General features: G+C 39.6%; 1 protein-coding gene across 1 annotated transcript in view; it reads right to left on the bottom strand.

Moving 5' to 3' along the window:
• Positions 1 to 2,756: 2,756 nt before the first annotated feature.
• Positions 2,757 to 16,352, bottom strand: part of SPSB4 (splA/ryanodine receptor domain and SOCS box containing 4) — a 146,135-nt gene continuing 132,539 nt past the window's right edge. Inside the window, exon 3 of the mRNA XM_072613498.1 lies at positions 2,757 to 4,374. Within this exon, the coding sequence (XP_072469599.1) occupies positions 4,247 to 4,374 (128 nt within the window). The 3' untranslated portion in view covers positions 2,757 to 4,246. The remainder of the gene's footprint in view (positions 4,375 to 16,352) is intronic.

Here is a 16,352-nt window from a genome sequence, read left to right on the forward strand (position 1 = left end):
CAGGCCTCAAACCGATTGGTGAGTTGTGGGATATCTATCCCAAGCATGTGAAGACTTCCCTCTGTGGAATGGGCTGATGAGAACAATTTGTTTTAATGGTCATGAAGGTGGCCAAAGCAGGCTCTGTGGAGCACTAAGATCTTGGTCAGGCATGAAAGACACCAAGGTCATCCACTGTACCCCAGGCCATCACCAGTCATCCTGACTTTTGTCTTGCCACTGGATTTAGATGACTCTGGAAGAGAGAATGAAGCTGACAACTTTATGCAACTCTACCTCATTTAAATCCAATTCGTGCTTAAGTCAAGATACCATGATGTCATTGGTCCTCTTAGACAACAAAGGATGAACATCATCCCCATTCCCAGTGCCCCTGTCACTCCAATCAAATCCTAGAAGAAAATCTGGGGGCAAACTGTAGATAAAGGTTAGATGGGGCAAATTGTAGACAAAAGTTAGATTTGTCAACCCTGTTAACAAATGACTTAAGAGATGCAGCAGCTCTGCAACTGCTGTTAACTCTTTAAAAAAAAAAAAGCCCAGAGAGCTCACACAGGTTATCAAAACCACAGTTAACTCTAAAGTAAAATCAAATCAAAGGGATAACAGGGGCTATGAGCAAAAAGCGTTCTTTATTCCATTGAAGGAGGGAAGCTAGACACATGTGTTGGGATACCCTCTCTTGGGAGACCTACTTTAGTGTGTGCAAACCTCAACACTTACACCAGTGGTTACATAATGGGCTTTAGTCCTGACAATGAGGGGTAACTGCTACAATGAGACAAGTCTGATTCATAGCAGAATTTTGTGACAGAACATGGGTACTACGGATGCTTTTTGGATCTCAGAGACCACTTGGTGCTGGTGCGGGTTCTGGGATTTTGCTGTGGTTGAGATCATCCAGAGGGTGCATGCAAAGGATTGTTGTTATGTCAAGTTCAGGGCACAGCTTGCTTTCTGGGTCTTAGTTCTGAAAAACAGGGTGTCTCCTCGCAATAAATAGAGAGGAGTAAGAAGAGAGGGGTGGTCTTGGCATGGGGATCCTGACAGATTCTATGCTTCTTTGATTCATAGATGCCTCAGTGATATTAAAAACAGATCCTTATGTCCATCACCAGCTCTTCCTGACCTATAGCTTCCCAAACTATTCTCTTCTCTGTTCCCCTTCACTTTCCTGACAACTTTCCCTTTCTCTCTAATAACTTTTCCACCCCCAATTAAATTTATAGGCTTTAGAACAAAGACCACTATCTCTTCTTGTCCTTTGCTAACCACAAGCATTAGCATAGGACTGGGCACAAAAGATTCCCTTTAAATATTGACCGACTTCTTTCTTTCGCTTTTGCCTTCCTCCTCTAGGAGAGGTAGCAGGGCAGCTGCTTTTGGAACCAGTAAAGATCTAGGTTCAAGTCCCATCTCTGACACTATATGACTATAGGCTATATATATAGGCTATATGACCCTGGGCAAGTCACTTAACTTGCTTAGCACTACAGGCAACTCTCTAAGACTATAAATGATAAGAGGTAGTGTTGATCTGCTCTGATAGAGGGAGTTTCTGCATCCAGGGAGTTCCTTGTCCCAGTGAAATCACAGGTTCAGTTCCCATTCCCTATCTCCTGTAAGATGTAGCATACTAACACAAAAGGAACATGAATCACTAGCTTTATTCCTTCAAGTTTAAAAGGTTGAAATCACCTGCCAATTATTTTTCTCTTTATTAGTACTACCTTCTTTTAAAATGGAAGGAACTATTTTTAGACACAGTCTATCACTGGATCTAGGCCCAAAGCCTTTCCAGCTTGACAGAACATGCTACTTGCTCATTCAGTCTTGTCTGACTCTACAAGACCCCCATGGACTTTATCCATGGGCTTTTCTTGGTAAAGATACTAGAGTGGTAAAGATGCTGTTTCCAGTGTGTGTATCCACTATGCCTCTTAGCCAGCTAATCTTCAAGAATCCAGGGACATCTTTGTGTTATGATGAAATCTCTGAGAAGGATCTTAGTGGAAGAAATCTAATACTATTATCATGTATCTTTCATATATAAGCTCAGACAAGGCAGTTAAATTCAGGTCAACTATATAAAGTAGCTATTCTGTGCCAGGCTATATGTTAGGTATACAAAGATAAAAATAAAACAGCCTCTGCCTTTAAGGAACTGACATTCTCCTTGGGGAATACAGCATTATCCATATGAAAGCAAAAGCAAAGTATGAACATAGAAAGTAATTTCAAGAGTTAGTGCGAATATATGGGACCATCAGGAAAGACCTCATGTAGGAGATGGCACCTGAGTTGAAGGATGATAGAAATTCAAAGAGATGGTGATGAGAGGAGAGTACGTGAAACATCTTCCATGACCTCCTTGGAAAATGAGGGGTTAGTACTAGCTTATCTTTAAAATCTCTTCTAGTTTTGACATTCTGTAATTACATACCAAAAAAATGTTTCTGACTCATAATCTGTAGGGAATGCACTTTGGATTATTTTCCTGGTAGTAGGGATGGTTTTACACTATGTAATTGATATGAAATCTTATCCTCATCTTTGTGAATGAGGCCAACCATGAGTTGGGGGGAGAGGTGGAGTTGAAGACATGATGGCACCCAGGATTTGAGATTTTGTGTAGACACCAAATGGAACAAAACAGTCTTGAAAGAGACTTTTTTTTATTATCATTGCTGGGCTCCACCAGTTAAACTAACCAAAATGCCCCATCCAGCGTCATTGCCACGCAAGGAACAACTGACAAACTGAACAGCAGACTTTATTAGAAACGCTCCTCATTCATCAGTAAATTCACATTAAAAATGCTGAAGGCAGCTCTGTCTGAATATTTGACATCCTGCCATTACAACAATTTCCAGTTAAAAACTAGACCAGGCAGATAATTTGAAACATGTAAGAAATGCAAATAGGAAGCAGCATCTTAAAAATATATATAATATGTATATTATATATATATGGACTGAGCTTGGAAAATGAAGGATGATACCTTAAACATTCCACCCTTCTAGTTACAAGGGGCCCACAGTTCCCAAACAGATAAATAAACAATAGAGCACACATTCTTTTAGCATATGTTAGAAATTGGGGGCTGAGAACTGAGAATTCACCTAAAGTGAAAATAATACTTTGCTCTAATAAAGATATGTGATTGCAAGGATGGCCCTATGTTGAAGCTGGCATGTCACCTGCCTTGGGGGTATGATTTGAAAGTCACAGAAAAGGCCCATCCTCCCACTCTTGCCTCCAAATATTGACCCCAACAGCTACCAAGGCTGAAATTCCATCATTTTTTCCTTTGGGTTCAGCATTGCCCTACTCAAGCTCCTTTTAAAAATTCAAACTCCCCCGGGGGAGGAATATGAGGATGAGTTTATTTAGCTCCTTCCTCTTTGACTGGTGTAAGGGGAATTGATAGAGAAGAAGTGAGTAGGGGATGGGTATTTAAATAGGGGGAAAGATGGTTCAAAAGGGAGAAATAAAGGAAAGGGAAAATATAAGGGAGGAGGGCTGCCAAAAATAATTTGCCACCTTAATGATGTTGTTGAGGGCTAGCCCTTTAGATCCCTGGAGAGTGACTGCACTCCAGACTCTAAATGGTGACCAGTTCTCCTTACAAATTATGCAGAGCTGGGAAGGAACTGGCCTGGGCTTGGGAATAACTAGAACATGGGCACTTAGCTGCTTTCATCATCCATTATTCAAAGGCAATTGTTTTTCTTTTTTTTTTTTTTTTGCTCCCGCTCTGTACAATAACCCTCAATACGTTTGAAACCAGGGCACAGGATAGAAAGTCTTCTGCCCAAATGTTTTATTCATTCCTTTGAATTAAAAATATGCTTTTTTAATCAATACACTGATAGCATCCCTGTCTTGGTTGGGTAGGCAAAGCCTCAGGACAGGGAGCTAACTGGTTTCTCTAAGCTCCTTACTGAGGTGTCCAGCTTTAGAGGTCACCTTTGAGGATGGCAAACACTGTTGGCAACTTACATTTATTTCCAAAGTCAGTAACAAATCCCAATCGTTCACATTATCTAACAACTCCCACACCGTCCTGTTGAACTGATTTAAAGAGGGGGGGAATGTCCCACATACATATATAGATAGATATATATTTTTTTAAAAATTAAATTATGGTCAAGTGTCCGCTGAGACTTTGCTTCTGGTGTAAACAATTCATTGTGCCGGGTGCATTGCTTTAGTCTATCTTGAGTCCAGAAGGGCTTCAGGCTTCTTACTGGTACTGGAGATAGTTTTTCAGAGACTGAGGCAAAGGCAGCGATTCTATTTCATGCAGGCGTTCCCGACCGAGGGCAAATCGAATTGATCTTCGGCATAGGTCCATTAGGGGTAGGGGTTCCGCTGAAACATAAAAGTGAGAGAGATTCAATATCACCAGTGGCATTGTAGGCACTTAGATATATTACCCCTGCCTAGGGAAGAGGAGAGATGCAGCAGACCCATTTAAAAATGATAAGGCTGAAAGGAAGAGAGCTTGGAGAGTTAGGAGGGATCAGGAAAGTTCATTCTTATGCCATGCTTGTTGCTGTCTCCTTGTGCCTTTGCTCACGTCGTACATAGGAGCACAGAATCATAGATACAGAGTTGGAAAGGAATTCATGGGCTATATAACCAAACACTCTCATTTTTACAGTTGAGAACTTGATATCTAGGGGGTGGGGCATGATGTGACTTGTCACTTAAATCACAGCAAATATAAGAGACAGGGTTTTGATTATGTCTGCTTCAACATATATTACCCTTGAGTCTTTTTTAAAAATTGTATTCATCTAATTTAACTGTGTAACATCTTTATTTCCAACAACACCCCCACTCTAACCTCTCAGTAAACCAACCTCTGTAACAATAAAAAAGAAAAGTAATTTAGCAAAGGCAATGAACAAGTCAACTGAGTCCAAAAGTATATTCAATAATTTATACCCGTGTTCCCCAACTCCTGCCTGGAAGTACAATTCTTAACTTTTACAGAGCTAAGACGTTTGGTCAGTATAGTTATAAAGCATTTGGTTTCTTTTTTGAGGGGTACTGTTTTTTCCAGCTAATTTATTGTCATTTTGTATTTATTATAGAAAGAGGCAGCGAGGTGGTACAGTGGATAGAGTGCAGGGTCTAGATTCAGAAACACTCATTTTCCTGAGTTCAAATCTAGCCCCAGACACTTTCTCGCTGTGTGACCCTGGGCAAGCCACTTAACCCTGTTTGCCTCAGTTTCCTCATCTGAAAGATGAGCTGGAGAAGGAAATGAAAAACTACTTTAGGATCTCTGCCAGGAAAACCCCAAATGGGGTCAAGAAGAGTTGGACAACTAAAGAATGACTTTAGGATCATGGTTGAAAAGGACCCTTAGAGGACATCTATTTTAATCTTCTCATTTTACAGATGTTTAAACAGATGAAAGTTAAATGACTTGCCCAAGGTCACAGAGGTAATCATTGGAGGTGGAATTTGAACCTAAAAGTCTTCTGATTACAGAATTAGTACTTGCTTCATTATACTGTAATGACTTCCACATATTTTTCGCTCTGCTTATTTTGACTTCAACCTGCTTCAGTTCATATAAGTATTCCCCTGCTTTTCTGAATTTTTCACACTGGTCATTTTTTTTTTTTTTGGCGTAGTTCATTCCTTTACATTCAAGCACTATAATTTTAACCATTCTATCAATGGACATCTATTAGGTTTCCATTTCTTTGCTACCACAAAAAATGCTGTTAACACATATTTTGATGTATATAGGACCTCTCCTTGGGGTATATGCCTAGCAATAGAATCTCTGGGTTGATGGGTATGGATATTTTAGTTACTTTTAAAGCGTAATTCCAAATTGACTTTTAAGGATGGTTGGGCCAAGTCAAATCCCCACCAAAAGTATATTAGTGTGCCCATCTTTCCATACCTCTTTCCACACGGAGAAGGAAATGGCAAAGCACTCTGGTATCTTTGCCAAGAAAACCCCGGATGTGGTAAGGAAGAGCCAGGCACAACTGAAATGACTCAGCAACAACAACAGTCTTTCCACAGCCTCTCTAATATTGGGTATTTATTTCCATTTTTTTGTTACCCATGCTCTCCTATCCTTTTTAATCAAGATCTTACTTATTCTTTAATGTCCAGGTCTAGGGATAAGAACACTGGATTTGGTGTCCAGTTCTGGTTGTGCTCCTTCTTATGTGGATGTGTGGCTTTGAGAAGTCATTTAACTTGTCAGAATTTCAGATTCCTCATCCATGAAATGAATAGTTGGACTACATAATCTTTAATGTTGTTTTTACATCTAACTCCTGAAATCTTGTAAGTCTCACTGTCTCCATGGAGGTTTCTTTGACTTCACTAGCCAAATCCTTTAATATTTACATTCTTTCCAAATGAGCGTTTAGTAGATTGCTAATCTAGCACTCCTTTTTTGTGTATTTTTTAAACTAGATTATAAATTCCTTGAGATCAGGAATGATGATTATTTGTTATAAAACCAGTAAGATTGCAGCATCTTACATCACATCTGAATGTGGTTAAACCACAAAATATAGATACTAAAAAATAGGAATTGTTGTATAATGGAAAGAGTCCTGAACTTGAAGTCAAAAGAGTTGGGTTTATGTCTTGACTCTAGCATTTGCTAGCCATGTGACCCTGGACAAGTCTCAAGCCTTTCTGACTTTCAGTTTCCTCATCTGTCAAATTTTGGGGATAATAACATTTTAAAACTTAATATGTCAAAGCCCTTTCATATTTATTATTTCATTTGGTTGTCAGAGGAGGTATTTTACACAAAGTCAAGTGAATTGCCCAAGCTCATACAATGAGTTAGTAGAATTGGTTCTCCCACCTCTTCCTTTTTTTCCATATCCATGACCCCACACTGGGCTAGGAGCTTCATTTCACACCTAGGTTACTCCAATAGCCTCCTAATGGATGTGTTTCCATACTCTTCCTCCTCTAAACCCACAATTCTCATTTCTCCCAGATCAAGTACCCGAAAGCACATCTTTCATCTTGGGACTCACCACAATCCCTCAAGAGGTCAAGAGTAAATAAAAACTCATCACTGGGTATTCAAAGCCCTCTACAAACTGGACTTCAACTACCTTTATTGACAACTACTGTTAATAATGACAACAAAAATGAACAATGATGAGATACATTTCTATGGCACTTTAAGGTTTACAAATAAATGGTGGAGACACAGGAGATAATACAGGCCCTTCCCTCAAGTAGCTTACATTTCACTAAGCTAAATACAGTATGTAATTTAAAAAAATATAATATAGTATAGTGTAGTGTGACAGAGTCAAAGGGAGGATCCCAACAGAATGCTTTAGTTAGGCTTATTGTGAAGGGTTGTGAAAGTCAAGTTAAGGAGTCTGACTTTTACCCTGTAAGTTGAGGGTTTCCAAAGTTTTCCACAGTGATGAAATCTTGGCCAAATTCTTCTAGTAAAATCCTCTAAAATGATTACTTTTAATGCCTAATATCAAATAACATAAGGTTCATTAAAAAAAATTGAAGGTACTTCATGTTTCACCGGAATAGAATTTCTGTCCCTGAGTGGTAGAGAAAATAAAAGCTAGTTAATTGGGGGGAAAATACACTTACCAAAAAAAAAAAAAAAAAAAAGGAAAGAAACATTGCTGGTGGGGAGGGGCAAATAAAAGGTGCTTAACTGTCCTAAGGGCTCTTCACAGACAAATTCCTAGATAAAACGGTTTGTATCTGTGTTCTCTACTTCCTCTCCTCTCATTCACTTGTCAACCTTTCTGTGGTTTAGTTTCTGCACTCATAACTCACAGCTGTCTCTAGTTCCCAGTGATCTTTTAATTGTCAAATTCAATGGTCTTTTCTCAATCCCTGCTCTTCTAAAACTTTTGAGTGATTGAGAGACACTGTTGGTCACCCTTTTCCTCTTTGTCTCTTCATGAACATTACTCTCTCCTGGTTCTCCTCCTACCTGTCTGACCATTCTTTCTCCGTCTCCTTTGCTGGCTGGTCACCCATTGCATACCCCTTAACGGTAACTATTCCATGGTATTCTATGCTAAGCCCTTTCCCCTCTCCTCTTCTCATCTTTGTAACCTTATCAGCTTCCATGGATTCCATCTTTTTTGGAGACAACTCACTTCTTTGCATATTCATATCCGTAACCCTCTTTTTCTACATTCAGACCACCCCAGACTCTTCTCTAAGTACAGTCCTATATCACCAATTCTCAGTCTTTCTGATACATTTGATAATGCTGACCACCCTTTCCTCCTAGGCACTCTCTTCTCTAAGATTTTTAATGTATTTATTAGATTCCCAGGTCTCCTGATTCTCAGTCCCTGGTTCTTCCAATACACCAAGCTTGCTCTTCGCACAGTTTGTTTCGAGTGTCTCTTTGTCTTATCCTCCCATTTTTGTCAAAAATAAGACACAGCTCTCCTTAACTACTCAATTAGTGCAACTATATGTCAACTAAACAACTACTGAGAAACCAGAGGGAGGTAAAAGTTAACTGCTTTCATTCTAAGTCCTCCTGCAGTCATTAAAATTAATCTAGAGCTAAAAAAAAGTTGGAAACACATCTTTAGTTTTAAATGTGAAATATAAATCATCTCTCTTGCTCCTGAAGGGACTTCTAAATGGTAAATGCTTAACAACAGAAGCGAATAAAGAAAGCCCTTAAGCTTTTATAACAGCTGCAAAACTTCAAGAATTCAGCCTGTTTTTCTAAGACAAAATGTTAGCTGATTTCCTCTCTTTCCTCAGCCCTAGAACTCCCTTCAGAACTTCAGAGTACTGAGGCTGAGATGTGAGCAAAGGAGAACATGACTTCTCTGGCAGGGGGGCCGTTCTAAAAAACAATTTTCCTGCCGAGTATTTAAGTGGGAGAGAGCCCTGGATTTAGGGTTACAAGGCATCGTTTCAGATTCTGGCTCTGCTACTTATTTCAGTTTTCTCAGTTGTAAAATAAAGATATCAGATGAGATTATGTCTAAGAACCCTGCTAGCTTTTATGATGCTATTAATAAATACAAAATATATAAAACATTAAAAGCATCTAATCTAATCACTTCTTTTTACAGATGAAGAAACAAGAGGTCCAAGAAATTTAAGTGATTTATTCAACATCACAGTAAATGATGGATCTGGGACTGGAATCTATGTCTTGATTCCAACTCCAACTCTGGTTCCACTCTGTGTCATGGAAAGAAAGAAAGTGGGGTAGGAGAAGGCAAGGAAAGGAGGTTAAGAGTACAGGAAAGGATCACAGGGTTACAGATTCAAAGCTGGAAGTGACCCCAGAGGCCATTTAATCTGATCCTTCCATTTTACAGATGAAGAAACTGAGATCTTGGAGGTGACTTGCCCAAAGTCACACATACAGTGAATGTCAGGCATGGAACTGGCAACTAGGTCCTGACTCTGAACTCAGCTCTCAATTCACTGTAACATGGAGATAAAGCAAGTGGAGTGGGGGTGAGGAAAGGAGGTTAGAGGAATGGAAAAGAATGATATGGCAAATGCAAATGTTCAGCCATAGAATCTGCTGTGTAGTTACATATAATGCAAAAAAAAAAAAATCTATGATGGATGACCTCACCTTGGACTCAGCTTGGTTTGTCTTTGTATATCTGGGTACACACCACTCTTTTCTATTCACTTATCAGAACTTCCAAAGGCTAATATCATTTTCTTGTTAAACTATATTAAACTATTCATCAGATAATTCATACTATAGCCAGAGACAATATAAAATGAGTTCTGTAGACAGAGCCAATACTGAGGAAAACTATGAAGTTGATAAAATCAATCCTTTGGCTTTCAGCCTCCTGTGACCTATCACCCCTCCCAACTTGACAAGTCAGCAAACATCTTAGTTCTCTACCCCCATCCTCCCAAAAAAGCAAAACCAAAACAACCACTTGAAGAGTTGCTGCTATTTATCCCTTGTTCTCAAAGAGGACCATGACATCATGGAGGTGACTTGCAAGTGAATTGGATTTAAGTGAGGGAGGACTATACAAAGTCAGCCTCATTTTCTCCTTTGAAGCCATCTGGGTCCAGTGGCCAGATATAGATCAGGACAACAGGAGATGACCCAGGACATAGTGGGACATAGTTTAATTACCTCCTTTTATGGATGTGGAAACTGAGGCACAGAGAGTGACCAAAGTAGTTAAGTGGCAAAGCTGGGATTTGTAAGTCATCTGACTCTAAAACCACATAAGCTATGCTTCCTCAAACAAATGTGGGTAAATGTGGAAGGAAGGCCATTCTTCCCAGGCCATTATGAACTTACAAATCATTTATAGATGTTATTAGGCCTCAGGAATCCAACAGACTGTTCTCATGCTTTACCCTAATTTTCCCATCCTCAGCTTGGCATGGAGAAGACATCCTGCCAACTTTTGGAAGGGATCTGTGTCTCCATTTCAAAAATTATGTGGGAGAATTGAGAGTTATATCCCTCAGTACAACAGGCATGTTTTCACAGGAAACCTAAGGTTTCCTTTTAGGCTCCAGACTCCAAGTGTCTGTCAGAGGCTTGAGGAGGTAGTTGCCTTCCAAGGACCTGTCGTCTCTTTTTTGTGAGCCTGCAGACATCTCTTTGCACTCAGACAAAATCAAAACCACTCTCCAATTAATGGTCCTTAGTTCGGCAGCAGCTAGATGGAGTTGGATGCAAGATGAGTTCTTTTCACTATATCTTTGTAATCAATTCAAATTAATCTTTCCTGATACTTGGTCAGAGCTCACCCACATCTTGAAGACCTCCAGGTAGGCAGGAGTGACGTTTTATTTAGGTGGAGTGGGAAGTCCCCCGGACATGGTGGGAAGTAATGGAACCCCTATTTATTGATACCTAGAATTCTTTGACCGCAAACAAAGAGGTAGAGAGGTACAGTGGAAAGAACGCTAGCTTCAGAATCAGAGGATCTGGCTCCACAGTCACGAGATGCTGGACAAATCAGTTCCTCTCTCCGGCCTTCAGTGGCCTTATTTGTAAAATGAGGGAACTGGACTAAGTGACCTGTAAGGTCTCTTGAATTATCATTCTAAAACTATAATTCTACATTTTTCCATTTTGTGGTTAGAGATAAAGAGGAAAATGTGAATCCTCCAAAGAGAGAGTAAAGACTCAGCAAAGGTCTGTGATCAGATTCCTTCCTCAGAGCAAGTTTTGAAAGAAGGATGAAAATAGAAATTTACATGATAACTTTATTAAATACTTAAAAGAAATAGCAAGTTGTACATAATAGATCTGCAGTTTCAAGTACAATCTTCTTTTTATTCTATGATGTTATGGAAATTCTTGTTTTATTCCATAAATAAAAATGAAAATAAATATAAAAAAGAGGATCATAGGATTATAGATTTCAAGCAAAACAGACTTTATAGGACATTACATCCAATCTGCTCATTTTATAGATGAGGAAACTGAGGCCAAGAGAGGTTAATAGAAGTGCCCAGGGTCACACACATACGTAGAATTTGAATCTAGGTTTTCTGGAGTCTAAGGCCAGTACTCTATCTACTATAAAGGGCACTGAGTTCATGAAAGGCTGAAGAAGGGGGTGGAGGCATCCTGGTGTTTCAAAGACACATTTTACCAGGTTCACAGATGTCTGCGATCAGCCCAAATCACTGGATTCTGACAATGTATGAATCCTTGAAAAAAAATTTTTTTTAAAATTAAAATAAGTAAGATACCGAGCATTCTGGGGTTTTCCCACCTCAAAAATACCATGTATTAATGTAACAAGTTTCTGCTTAAAAGACAACATAGTGGGCCTGCCAAAGACTTGAGTTGTTGAAATTCTACTCAAGGTTGAAGTAATTAATTGTCAAATTGTCAAATTATCAGTTGGGATTTCCTGAGATAAACTTGACAACAGATCTGCATGAATTGCACCAGGAGGGCTACCCTTCCCTGGAAAACAACTTCTAGCACCAAAAAGCAGGACATTTCCTTTGATAACAAAAACAACCAACTTGAAAGTCATGAATCTGGGCTAATGGGCAAGGGAGGCCATTGTGCATGGGTGACCTGACTCAATTTTAGAATATTTCTCAGAAAAAGGAAACTTGATAATTTCCAAGTAAGAATATACAGAGTATCTCAAACTCCTAATGAAGTCTTCCTTTAAGGAGGAAAATACACAACTCTTTTGTAATTGACACTTAATTTGTTGGTGCATAGATTCTGCCAAAGCCTTCAGAAATAACAGTAACTTGGATGTGTGTATTATTTTACATATGTTATCTTATTTGAGTATAACAGCAACCCTGTGAAATAGGTACTGCAGGTCTTCCCATTTTGCAGATGGGAAAACTGAGCCTAAAAGAGGTTCAGTTCCCTGCCAAGCATGAGAGGAAAGATCAAAGTATCATAGACTTAGACCTGGAAAGAATCTTGAAAAGAATTGCAGTAACAGCAAAAAATCACAATAATAAGTAGCTAGCATTTATATAGTACCTGTTATGTGCTAGTCACTATACTAAGTTCTTTCAAATATCTCATTTTATCATCACCACAACCCTGGGAGGTAGGTACTATTATTATCATCCCCCACTTTACAGATGAGAAAACTGAGACAGAGGTTAGATGACTTTCCAGGGTACTCCAGTTAGATTTGTTCATGTTATTATTCTTTCTGCCCAGGATACCTTCCTCCTCTTTCCGTTCAAACCCAACTTCAGAGTCACCCGGGTACAATGGAAAAAACTTCACTGCCCTCTGAAGGCTTGAGTCCCGGCTCCAATATTTAGGAGCTATGTGACCTAGACCAAGCCATTTACTCCCAGAGCCCCAGTTCCCTGCTGAAAGGGCTGCAGTGGGGACTATATAAATGTGAACTATTATTATCACTCGTATTTCAAGTCCTTGCTCAGATTTCCCCCTTTTTATGAAGCCCTTCCTGACTATTCCATCCTACACTAAGAATTTCTTCCTTGTCTGAATTCCTCTAACTCTACGGTCTACAGAGGGTCTATCGAGCATTAGGTTCCATTCTGTTTTTCATTGCCAACTGCTGTTTCATACATTGTTAGTCTTATCTCCTCCAGTAAAACTATAAGTATTTTGAGGATAGGGCTCCTATCTTTTCCACCTCTAATCAAAGCAGGGCACCCATGTTGAATTGAGTTGAGCAAAGACTGACATTATTTCTTCTCCAAATAGACAGTACTCTGTTTAGTGGTATTGTTCCAAATTAGCCAGAAACAATCATTAGTATCCACAGAACATTTGGAAGACGAATCTTCCTTGTAGGAAAAGTTTATTGCTATTACCTTCAAAAGAGGTAATCTAGGAATATAGGCCTTTAGTCTAACATCCACAACTGTTACTAATAGCTGACATTTAAAAATTTTGAACCATTTTACATTAATTGTTCTATTTTATCTCAATCCTGTGAGGTGGCAGGTAGGGATAGAGAGGAGAACTGGGATTTCGTTGGTATAGTGATCTCCCAGGTGAGGAAACTCCCTCTATCAACGTAAATTCGTGGCTTCTTGATAACTTAAAGTCCCAGGAGTTGCCTGGAGCTCTAAAGACGTTAAATGACTCTCCTAGGGTCACACTGGTAATATGGGTTTGAGCAGGACTTGAACCTGGATCTTCCCAGTTTGAAGGACAGCTCTCCTTCCACTGTACCAAGCTGCTTCTTGCCTTGTATTTCATTTTTTGTTGTTGTTGTTGAGGCAACTGGGGTTAGGTGACTTGCCCAGGGTCACATAGCTAGTAAATGTCTGAGGCTGAATTTGAACTCAGGTCCTCCTGACTCCAGGGCTACCTAGCTACCTCTGGCCTGTGTATCCCCATTTTTATAGATGATGAAACTGAGCTTCAGAGAAGCTAAGTGATTTGTTCATGCTCATTTGGTCGTACAGCAAGTATTTAGCAGAATTAGGATCCCAACCTAGGGTTTCCTGATTTCAACTGGTAATGGAGTTAAAAATCTTCTCTGGCCATTAATAGGCCTCAGGTGGTGCTATTGAGGGACGCCTGATTAGGGGAAGCTTGTTTCCTATGAAGGCTCACACCTTTTGCTGATTGCTAATGAGGCACTGGGTCACGAAAGATTGTGCCTTCTGTCTCTAAAAGGAGTATATATATATATATATATATATATATATATATATATATATATATATATATATATATATATACATATATATACGTATATATATATATATACTCTGAAGTGAGGGTTTGCTTTGGGGCTTAGTTTTTGGAAGAAGGCTCGTGTAGCAGATGAGATTATGGGCAGCTGTTTTTAAGAAGCCGTGCCTTCCCATATGTAATTAAGATTGTTTTCCCTTCTTAATGTTGCTTTCATTTCTAGAAAAGCAGATCTAAGAACCTGCGCAGCAGGCTCTCCTGGGTGCCAGGGTGCTTGCTGATACACAGCTCCAGCATACTATTCATTTCTTCAAACTATTGGATAGGTATTGGTTACTCAGTTTACATCTCTAAGTAAGGTACCTTGTTGTGTGTGTGTGTGTGTGTGTGTGTGTGTGTGTGAGAGTGTGAGAGAGAGAGAGACACACACACACACACACACAGGAGATAGAACAGACAAGGTCTCTGTAGTCCAGGTCTAGATGGAGAAACCAGACAAATGTGTGACATGGATAATAAAAGGAAATATATAACTCAGTGCAAAAAGACTGGTATAGAACATAAGTGCTGGGGGGGGAGGGGCGATGCGTCAAGGAAGGCTTCACACAGAGAGAGAGAGAGAGAGAGAAGTAGAATGGAGTGCTGAAAGATGAATAGAATTGAATGGACCCAAGATGACAGATTTAGAGATGGATGGGATGTCACACACCATCTAGTCCAACCTCATCATTTTCCAAATAAGGAAAATGAGGCCCAGAAGGTGGTAACTTGTCCAGTGAATTCCAAGAATTGACAAGGGAAGAGAATTCCAAGTGGACAAAGTTGAATTGAGAATGATGATGACACGTGCAAGGTCATTTAGATAGCTAGATAGCATAGAGGATACAGTGCCTGACCTGAAGTCAGTTCAAATCTGGCCTCAGACACTTACCAGTTGTGTAATCCTGGGCAAGTCACTTAGCCCTATTTGACTCAGTTTCTTCATTTGTAAAATGAGCTGGAGAAGGAAATGGCAAACCACTCTAGTATCTCTGCCAAGAAAACTTCAAATGGGGTCTCAAAGAGTTGGACACAACTAGAAAATGACTGAACAACGATATGCTAAGTATAGTAAGGAGACCAGCCCTTATAAATACCACTAGAAATGTATGATGCCCTCTTCATTCTCAAAAATCAAGTTGTCATATGCAGTTTCAGCTTAAGATTTACTCAGAGAAAATAAAACTCTTCATCTCTTACTCCTCTAATTTTATTTTTGCTACAAAATCTACACATTAGTTTTAGAGGGCATTAACTATGTGCTATGGGACTTCATTAACTACTCTGGGGTAATAACTAATTCTTTTGATTGAATCTTACCCATCCTTCCAGGTTTATAACACACTGTACTTCCTCCATGTAGCCTTCCTTGACTACCCTAGTCTAGTGATTCCTCCCTCCTTTAATCTCCTAGAGTACTTATTGTCTGTACCACTCAATTGCTATCTTATTAATTTTCTTTTCATGCCTGTATATCATAGCCAGAGGTGGCATGCTTTAGTGGATAAGGGGGTGGTGATCTTGGAGGCAGGAAGGCCTGACCTCAAGTTCTACTTCTGACACAAGTGTGCTGTGTAACCCTGAGCAAGGCACTGAACCTCTCATTTCTATTTTTGTTGTTCATCCTTCACTCTCAAAGAGGGCCACTGACATCAGTAGGGTGATGTCTTGACTTCAAGTGAACTGGATTTACATGAGGCAGAGCTGTGCAAAGTCACCAGCCTCACTGTCTCCTCTAGACTCATCTGAGTCCAGTGGCAAGACAAAGGTCAAAATGACTGGGATGGCTATGAATGCAGTGGGGAAAACTTGACCTTCTTAAATTAAGGTCCTTCCCAAGTCCTCTCGTCTTCTCATTCTCTTTGACCAAAGTTGTAAACAGTAGAAGTTCCTCAACTAAATAAATGAAATTCATATGACTGGTGAATAAACAAAGACATGACTCAAGTTTCCTTCCTATCAGAGCCTTTCTGCCATGTTGGATGGAGGCCTTCTATGATGTCATATACTTAGTATACTTCTACTGGGAGCTCTAGCTACAGATGTAAGGTCCTGAAAGGAGACAATGGATTGAATTTTTGTCACGTACTATTCATGTAACCTTAGGGAAATCATTTAACCTCTTTGGACTTCGGTTTCTTTATCTGAGAAGTAAGGAGAAGGGACTAGATGGTTTCTA

This window comes from Notamacropus eugenii, chromosome 5 (assembly GCF_028372415.1).
Source record: "Notamacropus eugenii isolate mMacEug1 chromosome 5, mMacEug1.pri_v2, whole genome shotgun sequence".
NCBI lineage: Eukaryota > Metazoa > Chordata > Mammalia > Diprotodontia > Macropodidae > Notamacropus > Notamacropus eugenii.